This window comes from Hippoglossus hippoglossus, chromosome 17, assembly GCF_009819705.1.
Source record: "Hippoglossus hippoglossus isolate fHipHip1 chromosome 17, fHipHip1.pri, whole genome shotgun sequence".
In the NCBI taxonomy this organism is placed as follows: domain Eukaryota; kingdom Metazoa; phylum Chordata; class Actinopteri; order Pleuronectiformes; family Pleuronectidae; genus Hippoglossus; species Hippoglossus hippoglossus.
In genome coordinates, this window is record NC_047167.1 from 7,209,733 (window position 1) to 7,234,919 (window position 25,187).

Sequence of the window (25,187 nt, forward strand, 5' to 3'; positions counted from 1 at the left end):
TCTTTTTAGTCAGCATAGTGCATGATGGACTCCACATAGTTTCCTGGGAAGAGTCCGGTGACGCCGTTGGCGACGCCTTCGTACCAGCCGTCATCGTTCTTCTTGATTATGTAGATGATGGCTCCCTCCATGAAGGACAGCTCATCCTCCTTGTCCTTGCTGTAGTCGTAGATGGCCACAACTGGAAAGAGGCACAAAAGAAAACAGTTTGAGTGAAAATAATCAGTTTGCTCAAGAGTGAAGAACAAACGAATAAATAAAACTGTGTCCCCATGTCAGTTTTTTTCACTAACCTTTCTCTAAATAAATCTTGGGGGCCCATTGGGGGTCTCCGTCAGCGTAGGGGTCACTGTATTGGACCACTGATGCATCCTCTTCCTCGTAGTCCACAGGTGGGGGAGGAGGAGGAGGAGAGCGTTCCTCAAACACTCCCATGTCCTCGGGTGGAGGAGGGGGAGGCGGGGCGGGGCTGTCTGTTACTGAAGGAGAAAAAGAGTTTGAGAGAGGACGTTAAAAAGAAAAATGAAAAAAGCCCAAGAGAGAAACAACATTGATCTAATCAGGTGCGGCAGGGAAAAGAAAATCTCCTGCAGCAGCATTTTCCCCATTTCAAAATTCAATGCTTTTTCCAAAGATAATTTTTTGGCGACATCAAACCTGGAAAAATAAACAGTATTTGATGATTTAACTATATTTGGCAACAGCAAATGTTACTGTGTGGAGGAAGCGTGTACAATATTGTAGACTGTAATTTTTACGATAGAAGATCATCATCTTAACCAATAAGGTTGAACCTTGTTATAATGATGAACGCTTCAGATGCTTCAGTTTTACAGCAAATGTCCTCTTAAACGTGCAGTAATCAAATTTTGCACTAGAGGGCAGCTTAGGGTCTAATTAAAGTTTTAGTCACGCAGTTATCTCAAAGCATCTACTCCTCATAATCACTCAACACTCAATATTTATTAGTTCCATTATATTTTCTGTAAATTCAAACATAGTAGACAAAAGTATATTTCAACACTGACAGGAAGTAGCACTATCGGAACTTTGAGAGAGGAATATTATTACATGAAATTATTATTGCAATTACCGTAAGATACAGTTATTAGCTGACAGAACATCATCACATGTGTTTTTTATAATATATTGAAAGTCCTGCAGGTTAATAAAGCCCCAAATGTCCTATGTGAGTCAGTTTAGAGAGATCTAAAGGGTTCAGCAGAAAGGACACATTCTTTCTCTCTGTTGTTGACACAAACGCGATGTGGTTAAATGGATGGATTGGTTTTGTACAGAAAATGTGGTTTTAAAAGCTTAACTCGGCTCTGACCTGCTCCCACTGGTCCTTCAGTCTTTGAGCTACGTGTGTGCTTGTGATACGAGTGTCCCCGAAGAGCAAGTCTCCCTGCAGCATCAACTTCAGTGATTAAAGATAAACTGCACATTTTTATCTCACTCATTTATTAGCCTGCTTTTCCAATTAAGAACTAGTGATAAAGCAGCAGAGGACTGAATTTACTGCATGACTTCAGTTCCTATGTGCTAACATACCTGTTTTTCCACTAGTCTAACAAATGACTTTATCCGTTTCAGCATTAAGAGCTAAAATATAAGCTTTACTATAACATAACTCATCTTGGATTGTATTGGTGTTATCCATTTCCCCTTTAAAGGTCTGTGTAAAAACATCTTGTATTATATTAAGTCACGGTGAAAGAATCTAGTTGGCGAGGATCATATCTGACTGAATTCCCTGTGTGATGACAGTAAATTACAATTCAGGCAGAAAGAAAAGGCAACAAAATCTCTATTAAAAACTAGGGATGCACCGATATGGAAATTCTTGGCCGATACCGATACCGATATTTAAAACAACAATCTAGCCGATAGCCGATACCGATACCGATATTTGTTTATTACTTGCATGTGGCCTTCTTGGTGTGTAACGCCGGGTTTACACCGGGCACTGCAGCGCCGCCCCGCGCCGCGCAGCGTTATTCTCAAGCGCGCAGCCGCCTGGCTGTTCACACCGGACCCGCATTTCTCCGCGTCGGTCAGCCCGTGATTCTCCGCTTGTTGTTGTATGTAACCCGTTCAATGTCGGGTGTCGGGGGTAAATGACGTATTCTCCAAGCAAGCCTTTAGCCCCCCCCCCCCCCTCTCTCTCTTTTTATCTATATGACTGCTTGTGTGGCTGTAGTGGATGGGCAGAGGGGGACATTTAATTATGTGATTGGGAAAATTGGGAAAATTAAAACTCCAGGACAACAGAAGGGGAATACAAAGTATGGGATGCATATTTGATCATTTATATCATATCAAATATGTCATTTATATCGTTTAAAATCATTTTTCAGTCTGTTTCCTGGCGCGATACGCTCGCTCGCACGCCGAAACCATTGGTGAAGGGCGCTGGCGCGGCGCGGCGCATCGCAGCCCATGTGAACCGCACAAAGGTTTAACAGGGGGGGGGTGATGGGAGGCGCCTGGCTTTCCTTGGCGCTGCGCTGCGCGGCGCGGCGCTTCAGCGCCCGGTGTAAACCCGGCGTCAGTGTACCATAATCTGGATGCCAGATTGGCAGGCTGCAGAAAACATGAATATCGGCCAATGTTATCGGTGAAAGTCAAGTTTATTACCGATACGCCGATAGCAGTAAACGAGGCGAATATCGGCCGCTACCGATATACGGCCGATACATCGGTGCACCACTATTAAAAACAGTAAAATGCACTGTTATTCAGGAGGTGATCTGTAAGATCAGATCAGAGTAGACATTGCTGTTCATATTAACTTGACAGGTCCTCTTCTACTTACATAGAATTCCCTGTTTCTGCTGTCGGAAATGTAAAATGTGTCAGACACAGTGAATGTGTCAGACACAACAAAAAAAAACTGAAAATGAACAACAGTCAGACAGACTGATTTACGATTATTGTTCATATTATAAAAATGTTTTAATAGACTATTTAAAGCCTGCTTAAGAGCTATGTTTGTTCAAATAATTACAATAACAAGATATTAGAACAATCTGTCCCTTATCTGACTGCAAGACTCGTGTTCAGTAAAGTGCTTTGGTTCAGTGTGATGTCAGAATTCCTCACGTTTGAGCAGACAGGTACAAACAGTCCCACATCTCCGCACAGCTGCATCTCTGCAGACAGGCGGCCGGAGAATCAGGACACAGCATCAGGTCACATTTTCTCTCCCCAGCGGACAGAGAGTACAGGTCGCACGCTTTCAGTGACCCATTCATCACCATGGCGACAGACAGAAAGACGTCCGAGGGGCGAGTGCTCTCCCTCAACCCCACATAGAGTGCAAGAGAAGGTGCACTGAGTGTAGCAAGCCACGGAGCAGGGTGTAAATGTGAGGTGGTTTGTGGATGCAGACACCATTTCAGAAGAATTAAAAGAGATGTGAGGAAAGTTATTTTCATATATGTATATTTACATGTTTCTAGAATATTAGCAAATGACCTCAAATTTGACCATGATGACAACATACTGTTTGTATAAATAACCTTTTTCATATATCAGTGCAAGTATTTCCATAGACTGTATATAAAGAGAGAGGATATGATGGCTCCAAAAAGTGAAGCCAAAGTATCTCAATTGCCCTCTAGTGGCTGGCTGCAGGGTAGGTTATGAACCCCGCCCATATTAGTGGATGGAATATGGACCAAACGAAAGAATTAAAGCCAATACTAAATACATTTACGCTTAAGGTAGTTCTTATCACATTTGGTGTATGTTCAAGTTTTCATTTTTCTGATATGTTTGGTAAAAACAGGGTGAGAAATTAAGATTGACAGCTGAAGCTGACTCCTGATTGGTCTGGCATGTGTATTGGGCGGGACCTCAACCCCATGATCACTACTGTGCAGACTTTGGTTTCAAATGAGCAAGGATATTATTGCTTCATTTCTAGCTAGTAGGAGGAAGTGGAGATGTGCCGTCAATGTCTATATATAGTTTATGGTATTTCCTTTGCTGTTATAGCCCTGCATCAGCAATTAAAACTACTTAGGTGGTGGTTGGTTGAACATTTGGTTATATGTCACTGGAGGTCGTTGCTTTATAATACATTCAGTTTTTTGTCCAGCCCTATCTGCTGTCTACGTGTGTGTTTAGTGCAAATGTGTCTATGAGTGAGTGGATGTGAGCAGTTTTGTAGTTTCATCTTTGTAAGTGTATGATTTCATAGTTTGATACTGAGTGAGTTTACACCTGTGTGTTATATAATGTATATTTGTGCATTTAACTACGTATAGAGCGGGGCCCACTGTGTGTCTTCATTAATAAGTGTAAGTGCATGTCTATGTATGTGTCGAGTACTTACTGCTTTCCTGCATTCTGGCTACAAAGCCGGTCAGTGGGATCTGTGGGGTCAGCTGGACCATGGGAGGAGGAGGCGGAGGAGCCACAGACACTGGAGCAGCAACACCCAGAGAAGCCAGACGAGCAGCAGTGAGACAGAGAGCGATGGAGGTGGTGGACAGAGAGAGAGAGTGACGGTACAAGAAAAGAACAAACCACATCATGGATTGGATAAAGCAGAGTGGAGAATGGTGAGGAAAGAATAAGACAAAAAGCTTGTGAGCAAGTGAAACAGTGGAGCAAGCGTCACTGTCAGTGTTCTTTTGTGCTGCGTTTTCCAAGCTGGGCTAAAGCTGCTTTTATCTCAGTCTGAGAATCTACCAAGTCAGCGTCTGTTTTGGGTCCAAAGCAAAGCCTGTAGGCAGTGTTAGCTTCCAGTGGAAGTGGTGCGATGTGCTATAGTGACAAGTGAGAGTGCAGTAGCAGACATTTGTTCCCACAACAGCATTGACATGTAGCTGCAGCATCTGGATCTGACCCAATTCAGAATTTCATTAAATGCTCATTAGAGCGGTGTGTCTGGATCAAGAACGACGTTTACTGAATGAACTTGTACCTGTATAATCTCTCTCTTTGGCCTCTATAAAGCAGCTTTTTGTTCGGCTGTCTTTAGAGAGGAGATAAATGGATGGACACAAAGAGAAACACTCAAAGACATGATGTCACACACACACACAGGCCAGGTCTGACTCATAAATCACATGTAATGGAGGGGCGTCTGGAATCTCACTGGCCAGTAATGTCTTATTGTTCCACCCTGCTCTCACCGCACGGCCACATCCATCCACAGCTACACCCTGAGAGATCAATGAGCTGCCTCTCGTACCAGAACAAGGCTTTTCATTGTGAAACTTATATTACAGCTGCCTGAAATCCAAACTTGTCTTTTACTTTAATTAAATTTCAATGGCAGAGATGATGTGATGCCCCAGTTTAAGTCCCTGGCTGATACAGACTCTGCATCATAGTCTCTCTCCTCCCAGGCAAGACAGACAGCCTCCTCCTCCTCCTCCTCCTCCTCCTGCGTTTTTGTGCTCGTCCTTTGAGACAGGATCCATCGGAGGAGAATGGCCCGGAGTGATGTCTGCCAAAATAAATTCTACTCCTCCGACAGAAAAAATGCATATTTCCTGGGATCCCCCTTGCCGATCATCTGATGAGGGTTTTTTTTGCCCTGAAATGCCTCTTTTCTGTCTCTCCTTAACAAGAAACTGACTTCAGCTGACTTAAGTGATAATGTCATAACTCAATTAGAAATGGTAATGAAACACATTCATTTTCATTTGCCTGTGCAGGGGCTAGCCCGTGCATATCTCTTAGACCCAGAGGACTGATTTTAGCAGTTGAGCAGCAGCTATAGGAGAGGCTGAGGCTACATACATCCATACTACTAGGTTTTTGTTTCAAAATGGTGTTTTCACCCGTCCATACTCACAAGCCTGAAAACCTTGTACCAATGAATAACATCTCCTACAAATGTAAACTGTTGTATCATTGTAAAATTCAGAATTTAACTGCACAACAGCCGTTAGCAAAGAACAGGGTAAGCAACATTTTGTGATTGATAATCAATGTTGCGTTCTCCACAAGTAGCCAAGTACTAATGTAGGTTGTTCTCTAACAGATGGGGGTCGTGTGATAGGACGTTGTGACCAAAAAGACCCACTCAGCAAGCAGTTGTGAGTGTCTCCCCCTTTGTTTCCAGACAAATCTGTTTCTGCCCGTTCAGACTAAAACACAGACCCGCACTTTTCAAACTAAAAAGCGGTTCCAAACCTTTTAGAACATTTCTGCTACTCTAAAACTCTGGAGTAGTGTGGGCGCCAGGAGTATCCGTACCAGCATTGATGTGTTTATAAATTAAACCTAGTGGTATCAATATAGCCTGAATTCTACATGTAAGTTTAATTATATTGAGATAAGGCTGCTCTGCATATTTTAAATGCCAGTTAGAATGAAATTTAAGATCATACTCCCTTGTTGTTACTTGTTACCAAAAACCCTTATTTTACACACTTAATCACAACGACCACTTAATAAACCACACAGTATATAACAAACTCATATAAAGACATTAAATCGGAGTTACTTGTGTTCTGTGTGTAAGCAGGGCCCCCGTTGACGTGAGGCTGCTGGGAGGAGACGGAAGGTGCGCGGCGGTAGGTGCCGGTGGCTGACACCATGGAGGCCGAGGAGGTGGTGGAGGAGTGACGGGAGATCTGGCGGGAGATGGTGCCAAACTGGGACATGGGGATGGGACCCAAGCCGGGGCCCTGGGGCACTGAGGCTGAGGATGTCGCTACTGCAGGAGACGGGGAGGAGAGACGGTATTACTCACTGTTAAAACATCTGCCTGATAAATCACTTTTAGTTGCTGCTGGTATAATAAGAGTATTTAAATTTAGTTTATTTTACTCAATGCAATAAGTCAATAAAGCTCAAAATAAATAAAGCTTGATGTTTGGGACTTATACCTTAGTTTAAAGCATTTTATTTGTTAATCCCTTGTCAGGCACTAAAATAAGGCCTGAATAAAAATGAATGCTGCCAAATTCTGGGATTAATATACATTTCCTCAAAAATAAAAAATAAATTTAACTTTAAGAAACTCCTGAGGAGAAGAATACACCAATGAGAACAAAGAGAACAAGCAGCACACACAGATTGTGTGTTAATGTGGTGTCAGAATAATTTGAAAAATTTGTTTGCAACTTGGAAAGTCAGCGAAAATTCCAATTCACATAATAATACAATCAGCTCCGAATGTAGCCTTTAATGTGAAATCTTTGAAACTATATGTCTGTCACACCTGAGGCTTTTTCTTTGCTCTTTGTTATGATGCAAATATTGGAAAGAGGTGTCAAGGTGTTGTCTAGACAAATCAATAAAACACATGTGGACACTAGGAACAGTGAAATTACAGATGCTGAGGCTCACCTTGCCCCAAACTGGGAGGGGAGGGGGTGGGAACTGCCAGAGGGAGACTGACTGCACTGCCTCCACTGTTCTCCCTGCCGCCACTGCCCCCACTGCTGCCACTGCAGAGAGAGAGAGAGAGAGAGAGAGAGAGAGAGAGAGAGAGAGAGAGAGAGAGATTAATGGTGATCATATGTAAGAGGAACTCACAGCAGTTGACATCCCATCAGTACTCCCCCTTATGTCATTTAGTCAAAACAATATTAGAGTCACTGTGGCAACAGATTATTTGTGGACAAGCTGTGTTGTGTTTTGGGGAAAATTTCACACATAGATACTGAAACAAAGTGAAAATGTGTTTTACTTGTCGATAATGGCTCCAATTTAAAAAACACCAGCAACTTTGGACGGGGTCATCCACAAAAATGATGGTTTGATCCCCAGTTCCTCGTGGATGTCAAAGCTTGCTTGAGAAAGGTACTAAACTAAATAGCTCCTGCCAGTCAGGCCAGCACCTTGTATGGCAGCTTGCTACCAACATTTGAAGACCGATTGAATCACAGGCACATGACTAGGCTCCTTCAAATGCAGCCTTCCTGTCCTGCGCAAAACAAAGTATCCACCAGGTGGATCCTTCTTTGGCCAACCTATCTCACGATTCATTGCACACTAGTGACAAAGCTATTGAGCTAGCTTTTAGGATGGCTGAAGTGCAGTAAGAAGCTATCGATGCACATGGTCAGAGCAGGATAAGCTGGTGACGCAAATAGAAAACCCTCCGTAGACAAGACGGTCTACACGGACTATAGAGGCTTTCTAGTCCAAACAGACCAAGTCCTCTGAAGCATAACACATTATTGCTATTCATAACATGAACGATAACTCAGTAAACAATAACAGTGTGACATAGAAGCAGCATAAACAACAGCAGCACCCTGAAACATATTCAGTTGAGGTCCATCAGAGTATAAAGGTTTCCAAACAGATTATATATAAGCTTCAGGCATAAGAGGAGGTGGTCTATGCTACCTGTGTGTCCTGGGCCTCTGGTTGAGCGAGGCTGTGCGTGCAGGGCTGTGCTGGCTGCCCAGTCGCGCTGGGCTCGTCATGTAGTCGTTAGGCACCACTGGGGGCTTCACAGGCTCCAGTGTCTTGTAGGGAGTGTTACGCCTGCACAGAGATAAAGAACTTGCTTATGGAGCTGCTATAGTCTGCTGACCCTGGTGTCATAGATAACCATTGTAAAACTGTGTCAAAACAACAGTATAACAGTGTAGATTTCACCAATTTTAACAAATGAAATGCATATTAAAAAATACCACAACTGCTTTAAGTTCTTACCCCAGGGTACCACGACCAGCCATGGGAGGACTTGGGGGCTTCTGTGTCGGGGGGTTGGTCCTAGCGAGTGTCCCTCCTCGCCCTGCTGCATTGTTCCCATGTTGCTAGAGGAGCAAAGATGAGTTTAAATACTGCTTTTGTGTAATCTGAATAGCTGACGTCATTGTTCCCTATGCTAATAAATAGTAGGGCTGAAGAGTAAAAGCAACACTTGGGTTATTTTCATATTAGTATCTCATCTTTACTTTTATAAAGGCATAATGTTTTGAAGAAAAACTGGCAGAAAGCTATGGAATAGGAAGCGAAGAGAGATGGAAGGTGAAGCACAGAAAGCACCCCTAAATATGTGACTAATTTCTTTACACTCAGAAACAAGTAAAATGGGATGTCACTCACTGGTTATGGGTGTATGGATGAAGAGATACAGGACATGGGAATACATGTTGAAGAATAAATAGTGCAAATATGAAATATAATGTTTATTATCTCCTGTTATCAGTTCTCTTTCATTTACTACAACATACCAAACACATTAAATTGAACCTATCATGGTCCACACATGTATACTTGGAATAGTTATAATGGTGTATTAAGGACAACTGGTCACCTTATGTCTAGTCAAACACAGTTAACAGGTAACAGGAGATTAAAATGATTCTGCTTTACTGCACGGGGATAAATCAGCTCATGCATGGAATCATATTTGTTCCATGGAAACTAAATTGCATTAAACTTTTAAAATCATGTCTGTTTTGCAACTGAAAGACAAGTGTATGGATACCTTGGTGGTTTTTGAGTTTTATCAATAGGTCATAAAAAGAAGAGAAAGACAACCATTTCTTACCTTGGCTTTAAGCCACTGAGTGCAAGCAGGCAGAGAGAGAAGACAGAAAACATGCTCATTGGTTAATCGTTAAAAAAGCGAGTTGTATTATCATTGTAGTGAGAGCAAGCATGAAAGTTAAGCATCTTGTATGAACTACTCCACGTCAATTAACATTTACATACAGTATGTAGAGTGGAATGAGTGTCTTGAGGAAAAGAGTCAGAGAGTTGTATAGCACATCAAGGAGACTAATAAAGAAATATATCAGTGTAAAATAACCAGAAATAAACTCTAATGTGTTATTTATCAGTGTGTTTGTGTATGAAAACCTAATTATTACAGCTCCATAACCATCAGCGTTATTGCACAACATTCACATATGTTATCACATTTAGACCAACAATTTTCATTATCATAAGAAAAATAGCCAAAAGAAATGTGTGAGGCCATTATTGTAGCAAAACTATTGACAAATGTGAGTTTCAATCCGTCCATGAGTGATCAGATTGGTGAACGTGTAAAAGAATCTCTGTAATATGAGATTTGTGAATGTGTAAATGGACATATTGCATATATTGACTTGCATATGTACAAATCCAATAACACACACACATGGATTTGAATACATATTAGATTATTTTTTTTATACGCTTTCAAATCTAATACAGATTTTAGACACATTTGTCAATAGTTTGTCTACAATGATGGCCCCATAGAAATTCTCATTAATATTTTTCCAGACCATAAGTATCATATTCAAATTGTTTGATTTATCTGAAACAAAGAGATTTCAATGTCCAGTTGTATGAAACATAGAAAAGCAGCAAATTGTTACATTTTTTGTAGCTGACACCAGAGAATTTTGGCTTATGGTCATGAGCTTAAATGATTGATTAATTGATGCAATATGTATTATTGTAGTAAGTAATTGTTTCAGCACTCTTCAGCACACTTTATTTGGCAGATTATCTGTTCCACTAAACCCTGTGCATATCAGCAGTAGTATGTCTAGTCTGTGTTCATCAGTGTCTCGACGTGTGTTACAGACTGTAATCACAGTGAGAATTACTTCATGCCTCAGACACACACTGCAAATAATTGAGCAGTGGCTTGACTTGACGCAGCTGTGCTGACATTGTAAGTGTTGCTCTGAGAAACGGTGAGGTCATAAATAACAGGAGTGAGGTGCTCAGGCTGTCGGCGTGGCTAAAACTATGTCACCCTGGTAACTGCCACTAATGCCAATAAAGCCTATTACGGTGAAAGGTTGAGCACAGTCATCCGTAAATGTGTGAATGGGTCTTTTCCATGCTCTAGTCTGACTCCCCATCTACCCATGGGTGAGTTCCCCTGATTATGTGGATGTGGAGGTGGTGATCTCGCCTTCCTCGCTCTGGGGATTCCACCAAGGCAGGAGGAAATAGGCTGAAAGGTTGGAGTGCTAATAAGCTGCTGTTTTCTACACAGCAAGAATACAAATTGGACTTGAAAACAAATACACAAGCAGAACCACATCAATACATTGGTGTACTACTCTTTCATAACATGCCTATGGGGTCTAACTGCATGGACCGTAACAACGTTATGGACCGTAGCATGAGCGTGCTGTACGAGAGCGAGCACGCTGCAGATAGCGCTGCACACAGCTATACAATGCAGCAACTGAGCAAAACATCAAGTTTGAGATGTCTTATGTTATAATGAGAAGTGTCAAATATTTCTGGGTTTATTATAAAACTGTGGCAGGACTAATTTAATTATGGCAGACCGCCACTCAACATAATTGAGGGGAAACACTGCACATGCAAGGCCACAGAGGCAAATCAGAGATTTCAACACAAACCAATAGCCATGAGGATGATGACCTAAACCGGATTAAAAACAACAAACTTGATGAAGGTGCTCTCCAAATCTAGAATGCCCCAAAACTGCAATTTTACAGATTTCAAGCTCGTGTTTTTCTTTGTATAATGAAAGAGGAAAAGATATTGCACATGTTCTGGCATCTACACGGATCTGCACTGATCTATAATTTGCAACCTCCATGAATGATGCTTTATTTGCATAGTGGGCCGTGACAAATGTTTCTCAGTGAGCCAGCTCTCACAGGAGGAAACACAAGCTTCTGAATTTGAATTAGCGGATGTTTGAAAAGCAGCCGACAGCCACTATCTCAACAGACAGACAGGGGGAGAGGGATGAAGAGGCCGTCTCAAACGCACAGCAGAAATTTATGATACAAACAATCAATGTACATGACTGTGTGTACACACACTCGTCTAATGCACACAAACACAGAATGCAGTGTAAAAGAGGAAAAGAAGAGGGGGGAGGAGAGAGCGGATGGATCATGGGGAGAGAGAATGAAAGATGGAAGAATGAGCCGGAAAAAAGGATGAAGGAACATTTTCCCACGATTCAATAGGGGGTGTGATGGAATGAGTAACACTTGGCTGAAATGTCTCTTTCTTGCTCACACTCTGGATTTGACACACACACACACACACACACACATACTAATGACTTCCAGCTTTGGCATGAACAAACAAGGACAAACAAAGCTTTTAGCCATGGTCTGCTACCAACGTATTCAAGGGTTGTTACATTTATATGGGTCTCTACACATAATGAACAAAAAGGTCAGTGTATTGATCAACCTGCAGTGTGTAAGTGAGTCATGAAAGCAGACAATTGGCTTGTTCACATGAAGGTGTGAACTCCACTAAGTACGTGTTTCCTGTCGAATCAACGCTGCAAATCAAGACAATATATCAAAGTAATGAGTCTGGGTTTCACAGTAGCTGCAGCAGTCTGGATGTGGTGAAGCTAGAAGAGTGTCAAATTGCTTTTTAAAAAGCAGCAGCTAAAAAAAGAACACATATAAGGATGCTACAGCAATATAGGTAAACAACTATATTGTCATTAAATGACCTTTAAGTCTGTTATGCCTATAGAGTTTGCTCTGCTTGCAACAGGGATATTATTTAAAAATAACAATCCGAGAAATCTTACTTTGACGCCGTGACCCACATCATCCAGCAGCGTGTAGTCGATGGGCTTTCGGATGTAGCGCACCGGCCGCTCCATGTTGCCGGGAGCGATGATCTTGTGGGTGCGAGAGGTGTTTTTATTGGTGGTCAGGATGCCGATCTCCCGGCGTGCCACCTTCTCTTTATGAATGTCCACTGTCTGCAGGAGAGGGAAGAGAAGGGAGCAATGACTGGTGGGATATAACAGATATTTAAGGGTTTAGTTTGCTTCCAGTAAATTCTCCAAAATAAACACTTTAATTTCAGAGAGTTAATTACGAGAGACAGGCATGATTCTTACCGCCACCGAGAAGGTTATGTTTTCACACCTGTCCAATGGTTGGTGTGTATGTTTTTTTGTTGGTTTCTATCTATCTATCTATCTGTATATATATATATATCCATCCATCCATCCATCCATCTATATATATATATTTCCGTAACTATGACACCCGCTATAATTACAGTGATGCAATTTACAATTCACCCCTTTCAGCACCATATTGTGTGATATTAATTAGCCACAACAAAAATAGCAAAGATAATAATAATGCATTTATATGTACAGGACAATTGTTCAATCCTCCAACTGAATCCTCTGTGGAATTAAAATCTCCCACTGTTTGGGCATACACTCACACTCTGGGTCCATACTATTGAACTCCTATTGACCCACAATTCTGCTCTACTGGCCTACACCCCAGGGCCGTTTACACAAAGCTCTCTTCTCTAACCCCTCACTCGAGGGCCAATTGAAGACACCAGTGACCTCCATCTCCTCCGCAATTTGAGCCATCATCACTCAAGCGCCTGCATGGACTGCCCTTCAATTTATGAATGATGGATGAAAGAGTAAGAAGTGAGAGATGCAGCGAGCAGCCTACTAAATGGGAAAAAAACACACAAGGGAAGATGGAAGATGGAGGGCTTCATCTGTTGAGTATGAGGTCAAACTTGGGAGGAGAGTGCTGATGAGTATATATACACTGTAAAAGACACATTGCTGTGCGAGTGTGTATCTGTGACTGCATTTTTTCTAAGTAAACCCACACAGCAACGAGCTGAGACATCAATAGCCGCTCATACGTGTCATCCAGCCGAACTGACAGTTGCACTGCTGCAACCGCCTCTCTCTGGGTGCTGGAGGAGCCGACTGAGAGATTGAAAGTCTGAGAGTTGCTGTGATGTTGACCCCCAACCGCCACTCCCTCCTGCTGTGCAAAAACTCTATTTGTCTGCGTCTCTGTGTCTGAGTCTCTGTGAAAACGAAGAGAACATGCTCTTTTTTTAGGAGAGGAAACTGAAGCGACACACCCTGCTTCAGTTGGGAAGTAAGAAAAAAAAGACCTGCCACTTCCTGTCAGTGACAGGCGGGTAGAGGCGGAGTGCAGACTACAGAAGGTGATGAAAACTCAAAAGGACAGAGAGACACAGACAGAGAAAGAGAAAAGATAGAAAAAATGAGTAGAAACTTCTGCCACGATCAAATGGAAATAAAGAAGAAAGGAAGGTGGTGATGGGATAGACACTGAAAAATTTACTTTAAGGTCTCCAGCTTTAGGCCTACACCTTTTAAACTGTACAGCAAAAGACGTAACCATCCACCGTGGATATGCAGAATCTGTAGACGAGGGACAAGATCCTAGGGCCAGAATCCTTCTAGTTTGACCAATCACATTTGAGCAGGATTTGGTTGCCAGCAGATAAATACTGACGAAAATGCATCAGCTTTTTACTTGATTTGTATTCATATGCAGATAGCAGTTAATAGAGAGTAGCCAAAAGGTTGTTTGTGTTTTGTGTGAAACCTTCGACTCGTGTGATAAAACAAACTAGTCGTAATGTAACAGTGTACGAGAGTCTTGGCCTCGATCTCCGCTGTCTGTACCAGAAGCCCCAAAATATTGGCCGTTGCCTCCAGAGACTAATGTCGATAGCTGACGGGCTCTGAGATTGACTAATCCTTAACTCTGTCTGTCCTTCCTGCCTTCACTCTTTAAATCTCATTTTCTGTTGTAAAAGTAATAAACACAACAGATCCAGCTGTAACGCTCAATGTCCCATCCATACTTGTGCTTTAGCATGAACATCTGAGTTTAGGCAAATCGTTCTTTACTGCACCCAGTGGAGCAAGCTGGTGGTATGTTTGCTGTTGCTGTGTTATTGTTAGGAGGAAAATAATGATGTAGACTGAACTGAGATGTGTCAACAGACGCATGATTTCATACACCATGATCTCATGTAAGGCTTGGCACACAAATTATCTGGAGTTATGGATGAAGCCTCCCAGCTGTTTGGATGTGTGTCATTATCCTTTTTGAATTGACACTATTAGATTTTAGCTACTTTTGATCAATTGAAACTGAGCTGAAAGAGGCAGAAGTGGGTCACTGAGCCGATGAACGACAATTTTGAAGAAAAAAGGAGGAGACGAATCAGAAAGCAAACAGGCAGAGGGGAATGCAGGAAATGGAAAATAGGAGTATAAAGACTCATGGGAAGGTCCTCTATGTTTTCCATGGGAATAGAATCAAAAAGAAGTAGTTCCAATTTGTTCACTGGCGTGCTGGTTTTAGGCTCAGACACAATAACTGAATGCAAACCATTATGTTTAGCTGCTACACACGAAGAGGAGAAATAGAGTGCTTCAGCTCTGCTTTGATTAAACACACTGTTGTTCTGTATTCAGGTATAGCAGCCTGTCTTGTGACAGCCCTCTCTGCTGTGGGCTCTCAAATCCTATAGATAGGGGACTTGGGTTTGGCAGCAATGTTTTTATACCTTCCTCTTTCGCCCATGTAACTCTCTCAAGTCAAGACAATTTGCACAAACTAAGCCAGGAAAAAAACCTTGGAACAACCAAGCTAATTCTAATTTAATTTCTTGGCCGAATCATGACTAGAATAAATAATATTCGCCCTGCAGAGGTGTATGAGATGAATATCAAATAAAACCATTTTTTCTCTAGATTCAAACAATTAAAGGCAATTCCAATCAATTTGTGCACTGAGATATCTACATATATATGTTTTTCTTTACATTTTCAAGTACCTACGTCAATCGGTTGGTAAGTAACCTATACTGCGATCATGTTTGATTATTATAAGCACAACACCAAAAGACGATGTGGTCCCTTTTACTGTCACAGTGGGAACAATAATTATCATCTTGAATCTCCTTAAACAAAACATGATGTGTCCTCTTATCATCTTCTCACCTTATCAGATTTTCCTTTAAAGCATTGTTCTACTCTACTGCAGCTCTATCATTTCTCTCCTGAAATAAGGTGTTATTACATATTCATTGATTTTATTACACAGTATACAAAGTGAATTGTTGATCCATTTTTACTGCATAAGTAAAACCTTGTTTGATATTTTTTCCTGCACCACTTTGATGATGGCTTCATTTATTTTGCATACTGGCTTCACTGGAAGGAATCCATAGTTAATAATATTAGTTACACCTCTGCTTTCTTGCTATGTCAATTCAGCTGTCAGATGTTAGTTTCTTGCTCGATACTTGGAGACAAATGATCTCAGTCTCACCCACAAATAAGTGACTGAACAGTTTCTGCACCAGTTTACTGTCAAGTGTTCACATCAATGTGAGAGAGCCTTAAGTGCTGCAATATTTGAAGAAATATCAGACAGACACATAAAGCACCACTGACCATCTCTTATCCATAGAAGACTCTCATTGTTCATCATTACTGCAACTAACTCTGCTTCATCCAGCAGCCTGTGGAGTAGAGTGGGAGCTGGATACGCCAACCAAGCCAGGGTGCTGGCGTCAGGGTTTCACTTCATTGCTGACAGGCTTAATGAAGCACACAGGGAGAGGACGGGGACATTCACTGTCTGACAGGCAGGGTGGCTGCGCGCACAGAGAGAGGCTTCATGTGTTAGACAGAGAGAGGACTGCTGATGAAGCAAGACTGCAGGACTGAAGAGGGGCTATGGAGGTCTGGCAGCTCCAGCATGATCTATGCCCCCTGCCATCTCTGTCTGTCTGTATAATGCTTGAATGTGATATTGTGCACTGTGGCGTTATGGAACAAAATAATAATTTGTTGTTGTCAAATAAATAATGTGTGGTGTCTGATCGTGACAGCACACAGATTCAGGTGGGTCTGTTTTCCCTCAAACTGCTCATATTGTAGCTGAGCAATCATCAGGAAGACGATGGTTTTATTCAAATATACAGAAAATAGCTTGAGAGCCATTTGTGTTAGGGCGGCACGATATTAGGAAAACATGCGATAACGTTGTTGAATATTGCGATGACGATATGACTTGCAATAAAGAAACAAATGCTTAAGTATATGAAGTATTTCTGCTTTGGGTTCACTGCTAACATAAACCCTATACAGTGAGTGGTCTATGCAGACTAAAAATGGAAAAAAGCAGTACTTCCATTCCAACAGCATGGTTTTATTGGAAAAATTCCAAATGGTTACGGACACAGGGACCACAGACAGGTCCACACCCCAAGGGGGAGGGGGCTTGCAATTATCTATGCAGGAAAATCCCTGGACAGGCCCATCAATGATCTGAATATCTTTAATGTATTATCTAGGGCAGTAGGGCTCCATCTGATTGGCCAAATATATTGACATGCATGGCACATGGAACACCGTTTATCGCAGGTCAGGACATCTTTTGCGATACGTATATCGCACATGCTGATATTGCAATGACGGTACATTTTAGTTGTATCATGCAGCCATAAGTGGTGATTTTCACATATTGTGCAGCACAATGCTACATAAACACATGCAGATGCTGCACAAATTGACCCCCCAAAAAAACACAGATTGTAGAAGTTAGATTATCATCATTGTGATGTTTGTTAGAAGAGAAATCTCATCCACAGTTCAGGTAAAATCTAACTATAAGTCAGGGAGAACTGAGGTGCTATAAATGTTTATGCATAACGTTAGATGCTCCAGCAGCTCAGTGATGATCTGAGCTGATTCATTAAAACCCCTCTTTTCTCTCTTTACTAATGCAGTGGTTATCCTGCTCCCTGCAGAGCCTCTCATCTCTACAGGACAGCTTGATTTACAAAGCTTTAATAACCTATTATCAAGAGTGGATTTCTTTAAATAAACACATAAGCTGACCCTGTGTGAAACAGCATATTCAAGTAATTAAAAGCACACTGCTGAGTATATCATGAAGCATATGCTGAGAGGTATAAGAGGATTATTGCCTCAGACTGTTTCGAATTAAACACGTTTATTGCAAGACGTGAAATTTGTGTGTGTGACACAAAATTATTTGCAACCTTAATCCTTACAGACAGGGCTTCTTTTCACAAAGTAATTTTCAGACTAAAAGGATCTTAGTCCACAGAGTTACAATGGAACCAAGATGGTCTCAGCCTTAAGATGCTTTAAGAAAATAGGGCATTGGTCTGCAACCAACCACACTTTGAAAGGCTACATTCATACTACTACACACTAATCCGGAGTTTTAGAGCTGCTATAATGGAGAAGTTTGGAAACGCTGCTGGCACCGTTTTAGTTTGAAAACTCCGGGGCTGCGTTTTAGTCTGGGCAGGAACAAGCGGAGATGTTTGGAAAGGATGACAAAGACACTTAAAAACACTTGCTGATTGGGTCTTTTCACTCACGATGCAACCTTGCTGATTCGTCAGGCTCCTATTATATGACCCAGTAGCCTTGGCTACCAGTGTAGAATGCAAAATAGAAAATCACTTCCAAGCATTGCTGACCCTGTGTTCTTTGATAACAGCTGTTGTACAGTTAAATTCTGCATTTTACAACAAAGCACGAGCATGCCCAATATATGTGAGTGGTCACGTGATATGAGTTTTCAGGCATGTTAGTATGGATGGGGATTAACACCGATACTGAGCCTAAATGCTTGTGAAGCCAGTTACATCTGATTGGCAAGTTGAGTCAGGTTCTCAGATCCCTCCCTCAAAGGGGGCCCAAGAAACACACTTCAATTTTTCAGTTTGCAATCCAACATTACGCAAATACAAAATCATTCAAAACATCCTAACTTTACATTCAAGTATCACAGACAGTCCCAAATGAAAAATACAAGTTTAATATGTAGAATTGACCTGATAAGTTGCACTGACTATTGTTCCTGTGAGTGACTGAAAGGCTTTTGTGGAATCAAATGGAAATAATTTGTGAATCAAATGAGTATTTCTATATGAGATGAGAAACATGTTGAGAGTATGACACAACACTGTTTTTTGTACTGATTGAATTAAAACTGTGTTAGAGACCAAAAGTCAACATCCAGTAAGTTTTGAACAGACAGCATCAACAGCTAATTTAAAATGGCCAGGTCAGAAAGAAACCAAAAATATAATGCACTTAGAAACAGGAAGGACAGTGTTTAATATTACTCTGTTTTAAATAAATGCCTGGTCAACACAGCAGTTGAGAAAAATAAAAGGATCCCATTATTATTTGAGAATCATTTGTTAATAATTATAATGCAACATTCTGGATACAAATTGTTAAATAGTTGTTAATACAGTTTAGTTTGCAGGAAAACATAACATGTTTCTGTTGATTGTTATTTCCAACTACATGAACAAGGTGAACTTTTTAAAACATTTTGTACATTTTATTAATGTAAAATACTTTGTATCTTGGTGCATATGTATCTTCTGGGGCCGTGGTGTTTGTACCTGGGAGATGTGGTTGATGGAGGACTCCATGCGTCGTAGTTGCGAGGCCTGGATGTCCAGCAGCTGCAGCACATTGTTAGCTAAGGCATTGATCTGGTAGGCCACACTGGCCAGAGACTGGGTGGTATAGGCCTTGGTCTCCTCCAGGGCCTTCTTCTTGTCTTGGGCCTGGCAAAGACAGAGGAGGAGAAATTAAAATATCAAGAGAAAATACTGCACTCTTCATTGTTACTATCCTATCAGTTGAATGAGTGGAGAGTGACAGGGCAGTTGTTTTAGCAGGGGCATCAACTCGCGGTCGGTAAAAGGGCGATGATCTGTTAATATCTGAATGGACGTGAACAGGAGTTTCTGACTGTGTGGGGGGACCACAGTGGAATGCAAAGCAGCCTGGAATCTGGCAACAATAACTTCCGAATAACTTAAACGAACAACATGAGACAGGTGCAGGTTGGGAGTTGTGCCGAGTGAGCAGGAATGCCAAGACATTGCACAAATCTGCTCCTGGCAACTTTAAATAGCAATGGGACTGAATGGACATATTTATTTATAGTTTGGAAACACACACAGGGATGCTGGAAGGTCAAATAGAGAACTACTCCAACAGAGGACAGTCAGTCCTTCTCTGAAAGTAGAACTACAACTGTCATTTTCAGTGTAAAATATTGAGCTGATTTTTCTTTTCCTCATTAAGTGTATAAAAAACAAAGGCACAAATGAAATGCTGGGGGGAAAGGTTTTTTTTACTATTTTATATCCTATCACCTTCAAATAATGTCATTTTATCAGAATAACTTCTAAATTTAACCAACATTCAAAACTTCCTTTGATTAAATTTCAAACTCAGCTACTTGATTGACTGACCAATCACTTCAGTTGAATTATTCACACCTGGTAGTTTTGCATCTAGTAGATACAACAATGTGAAGTGGCTAAAGCCTGATCAAAGAGTCACAATATGATGCAATAATCAAATTACTATGTTTATTAAGCATTCTGGACATATAAGCGTTCTGCATGTTGGTTTCTTCCATTTATCTGTTTGCCTTTCTCTTATCTTTTGACCTCACATATAGAGTATTTTAATACAGCTGTCAGTCAGTCAGCCAGTTCTGGACATTTGTGTTTCTAGGGCCTCACTGTTGCTGTCCAACCAAAAATAGAAAATACATTCAATTTCTCATTTAACTCTCAAGATACCATGCACATTTTCTAAAATGTCAAACTATTCTTTAAACAGCTTACACCAGCTGAGTTGAATCTGTTGCCATTTCTTATACTGTTCAGTCACCAATTATTCTGAGCCTACCTTTAAAGCATTAATCTAACACCAGCTAGAGTTCATTTAGGTTGCGGTTTCCAGCCAACAGTTTTTATTTGTATGTGTGTGGCCTGTACCGTGACACCTCTTTACTAGAAGACCACCTGCTACCTTACAAACCACCTGCAGCAACACAATCTATTGCAGATGTCTGATTGGACCTGCAGGTCAGCCCTTGACTGTGCACGCCTCTTACTCACAGTTTGCAAATCACTGAGGCAGCAGAGGAAACATTGCAGGCTTGCTCAGCACGATCCCAGAGATTGGAGACTGACGCCTGTCCTCATACCTGAGCTTGGAAAACGCTGACTTGTTCCCAGTGACATATTCAGACTAGTGTAGTATGTGCAGTAGAGAGGGGGCATTAACAGGGAACTGAGGAGAGGTGAAAACTTCAAATAGAACCAAACTAATTAAAATAATCTGAAAATATCTTGCACAGAAAACCCCCTGGATATAATAGCCTACATCGCCCTAATACACAATGTTCATTATGAATCTCTTGCTACTCTATCTGTTCACTTTGCTGCTTTGAGATATTATGTTTCATATTAATCTTACAAAAGACATTTCCACTCTGAATCCCTTTTTGTTACGCACCACACTGAAACTTAACAATGCATAACAACTACAGCAATTGCCGGGTGTCATAGCAAAGTGAACACGAGGTCTGACACTGGAATACCGTGAACCTTATGAGTCATGGCTGAAAAAGACATGAGTCAGAGAGGAAACATGGGGATTTTGAGGGGATACACACAAGTGGAACTATTAAGCAGAGTCATGAGCTTCCATCTAACACATTATTCTTCATGCATCTTTTGGAACAAAGTTAATTTTCTTAATCATTTTTGGATTATTTGCTTTCAAATGTCAAGGTGTATTTACATACAAATAGAAGCAAAGGTCTCTCTGTGTCCCAAAAACAGCATGGTCTCATTGTTCAACATAAAAATGTTTAATTCAAAGAGCTGCTATTTTAGTACACAAAGGTCTTGAGAAAAGTATGAACAAAGCTCAATTCTGCTTTCATGCTAAAAATGGTGTACGTGTCAGTCTGTCACTTTGTTCAGTTGGCCCATTTTAAATATCTCAACTCAGAATAAAAGTTCATTTTCTCCAGCATCACAGAGTGGATTTACATGTAAGCATTGGATGCATTGGATGGTGTGTAGTTTTAAAGACGATAGTGTGAATATACAGCTGCAGAGGATTCTGCAGATCTGTCCTACATAGAGACAAACAGGAATTATTATACATCTAGTGCTTTGACAACTTGAAGCCAAATGTTATATGTAGAGCTTTATTCAGGATACAGAAAGAAACAAATTACGAGGAAAAATAAAGCTAAGCCTCCTTACTCTATCATTCCCTGTTGTGTTCGTCAAGTGTGTTTATATGCAGGCAGGTTCCTGGCAAATGTTCATCATGTCCCTGAAGAAATCATTATTCAGGAGAAGCCACATACGAGCATCTTCATATCCCAGGCATGAATATACTGCTACAATAAACAAACATAATCTCCTAAACATTGCAGCAGTATGTGACACAAATGTCTCTGAAAATCAGGAGTAAAGGGGGTTTCCAAAAAATGATCAGAGTGCGTTATGATCACATGTGACTCATACCTTTCTTAACGTGTTAGGTTACAGACCGAGGTAATATGATACACATGTTGTGGCAGTGAGGATGGACATCACCAAAAAAGGTTGTTTTTCACTTATTTCTTCCATTGTTAATTTCAAATACACAAAAGTTATCTCAATTTTGATTATTTCCATCCTCGCTTCATGGAAGAACAAAATTTCAATATCACTCAGGATGTTTTTTCCTAATCAACTGGTATGCGAAAGATACATCACAGCCATGAAGCCTGTCTACAGTATCTGCAACACCTCATATGTGTTGTTGGCTTTGACATACTCATATGAATATTGCAGCATCACAGTCTGAAGAGAAACTCCAGATCAGTGACTAGCATGCAGTAACACATTATTCCGATATTAATAGACTGGATAAGACACTGCCATGTAAACAGCCTTTTCTGATTACCTTAACCTGAATGAGGTCATACTTAGAATAAGCAATAATCAAATTAGTGTATTCTGACTGATTTATCACCACATTTCCTCCCAAATAAATCTACTTTAAGTAAACTGGCGACTAAGGGAGATGTACCGGGAGTTGAAATGGGCACAACCTCTGAGCAGAACATTAAACCTCTCAGGTAGCTTTCTGCATAATGACATTGGCATCAGCTGCAGTATAGAGCTGTGCATGCTTGTCAGTATCTAATAAACGTGTATCGAAGCAGTGTCACCCACACTGCATTTCTTGTCTTGTCAACCACACTTAAGTAATCTGACCTGTTATTATGGCATAATGGTGAGTGTCCTCAGCACTACAGACAAAAAAACACACAGTGGGGTTTCTGGCTTGTGCCGGTCTGCCAACAGACGCTCCTGTTCACACCGGATCCTTCTGCCAACTGATGCTCTACAAATGTCAGCTCACACTGCTGAACACTACATCCTCATGGCAGAGCTCAGGGTGGCGGGGTTAAATGAGTGCAACTCTTCAGGCTTGAAACCCCATATCACATAATCACATCTGAAATCACATAATAATATCCCTGTACTGTAATTTTCAATGTTTTGAAGGTGGAGAAATGCCACTGGCAACAATGAGGCTTATTTTCAAACAAGCTTCACCAATACACATTCGTAAAATGGTAATAAAAGTAAAAGTGAACGAAGGTCCCCATGACCTGGTATGACCCCACTTGCTTTTCACAAGGGAGTCATCCCATTCCCAACACATACACCTAACACAGTCCAGACATGCGAGAAAAAACAGGCACACCTTTTATTACCCTACACAATGATCTGATTACAAGAAAATAATCCACGAACATGCTCATGTTTTACATGATGTGTGCCTCAGGAGTAGCTTTATATTATTTTTCTTTAAAAACTTGGCCTATTATATTATCACTAATAAGAAACCTGACATAGGAAAGATGTTAGTAGCTTTGTGTTAATGGGCAATGATGAAGACTATTAAATGCACATCGTTTTAACAGTCTTAGTAAGAAGGTGTCTTTAACTACATAGCACAGTTTAAGTGACTTTATGGTGACTAGGCTGTTTTTATTTCTTGTTTGGGTATAATCACAGTCCATTCATATATTACCATGTACTTACAGTATTGCTAGCTTGCTAGTTGCACACGAGTAAAATTCCCTTTTTTATGGATTGTGTTCGCTATTTCTTCCTTTATCACACTGGTGTGTGGCCTGAATGGGAGCAGACCGTGTATTTCCAGTCGTAAACCAGGACAGATAATGTAACAACAGATGTAAACGTGTGTTCAGACATCTGTCTATCACAGAACACAGTCAATGACAAACCACTTGGTCATAACAACGACACACCCTCTGAAAGCCCCCAGCAGCAGCCAGCCGAGCTACAGCCCTTCAGATGAGAGCTCGGCCCCGGTTCACCGGGCCCACCGGCCACACTGCACAATACCGAAACACAGCGGCTTCTGCCCCGGCAGCCGCCAATGAGCCGCCGGGGGAAGAAGGGCCACCACGGGCTGGCAGCGGTTTGAGAATCCCTTTCGTTCACCACCAGCGCTTCCTGTGGTTTCACTCACTTCCACCGACACGGCGCCGCGGACACGACGGAGAACAGCGACGAATTCTCCGCGTTTCACAGCCGCTCGTCGCCTCTTACCTGGACATAGTTGTTTTCACAGTACTCCGCCACCCGGGACAGGTTCTGGTAGCTCTCCACAAGCGCTCTCTTGCCGGCGGGGATCTCCTCCTCTAGTAGCATTTGTAGCTCTGCCATCTTACATCCCTTCGCATCGCTCTCCTCTCTGTCCCTGTGAGCTGAGAGAGGGAGAGAGAGAGACACACACAGAGCGAGAGAGAGAGAGAGAGACACAGAGAGAGAGAGAGAGAGAGAGAGACACACACAGAGAGAGAGAGAGAGAGAGAGAGAGAGAGAGACACACAGAGAGAGAGAGAGACACACACACACACAGAGAGAGAGAGAGAGACACACACAGAGAGAGAGAGAGAGAGACACACACACACACAGAGAGAGCGAGAGAGACACACACAGAGAGAGAGAGAGAGAGAGAGAGAGAGAGAGAGAGAGAGAGAGAGAGAGAGATACAGAGAGAGAGAGAGAGAGAGAGAGAGAGACACACACAGAGAGAGAGAGAGGGGCTCCCCCGCCCGGCGTAGTGGGGCCTCTGATTCACAACCGCCCGTGACGTATCGCAGCTACGTTAGAAACGGAGTGCGCTGATTGGCTGACAGGCCGACAGAGAACAGTAGAACACCAATTACATTTCCCCGCTATGCTACGACATATAATAGTAATACAATAGTGAGAGCTAAATTATATGAGATAAATATATTTTGTAAGAATGTGGGCGTAAAATATAATAACCTATTATTATTATTATTATTATTATTATTATTATTATTATTATTATTATTATTATTATTATTTGCATTGCTTTCATAATATAGATACTGTTGCATTAGTGATTAGTGTAACATAATATAGTAATGTATATTGTATATTCAGGTCGGTTACATTTACAATGAAATAAATGGCTCACATTTGACTCCCTTTTTAATAATTTTCCAAATAATTTCCCCCAAAAAAGGAGCAAATGA

At 41.4% G+C, this 25,187-nt stretch overlaps 1 protein-coding gene across 5 annotated transcripts; it reads right to left on the reverse strand.

Annotated features, from left to right (window-relative positions):
* Positions 1-24,420, reverse strand: LOC117778258 (abl interactor 1-like). 5 transcript variants are annotated; one of them, XM_034613712.1, is made up of 11 exons: positions 24,229-24,420; positions 19,171-19,338; positions 12,476-12,652; positions 9,482-9,496; positions 8,638-8,741; positions 8,326-8,466; positions 7,318-7,418; positions 6,470-6,679; positions 4,343-4,432; positions 294-479; positions 1-181 (listed from the first exon to the last, which is right to left on the reverse strand). In XM_034613712.1, exons 1-11 carry the CDS (start codon positions 24,343-24,345, stop codon positions 6-8), a joined length of 1,485 nt encoding a protein of 494 aa, XP_034469603.1. In that variant the 5' UTR covers positions 24,346-24,420; the 3' UTR covers positions 1-5. The 5 variants fall into 5 exon arrangements, with proteins under 5 accessions (XP_034469603.1, XP_034469601.1, XP_034469604.1 ...); XM_034613710.1 differs by having other exon boundaries at positions 6,470-6,682; positions 24,229-24,419; XM_034613713.1 differs by lacking the exon at positions 9,482-9,496 and having other exon boundaries at positions 6,470-6,682; positions 24,229-24,419.
* Between the last annotated feature and the right edge of the window lie 767 nt (positions 24,421-25,187).

Excerpts from the sequence above, each read along its gene's own strand:
- LOC117778258 (XM_034613710.1), bottom strand. The coding sequence starts at position 24,345 with ATGGCAGAGCTACAAATGCTACTAGAGGAGGAGATCCCCGCCGGCAAG. Across the intron at positions 8,467-8,637 it reads GCTGGTCGTGGTACCCTGGG|GCGTAACACTCCCTACAAGA; the intron begins GTAAGAACTTAA and ends ATCTCTGTGCAG. Across the intron at positions 182-293 it reads CAAGATTTATTTAGAGAAAG|TTGTGGCCATCTACGACTAC; the intron begins GTTAGTGAAAAA and ends GCCTCTTTCCAG.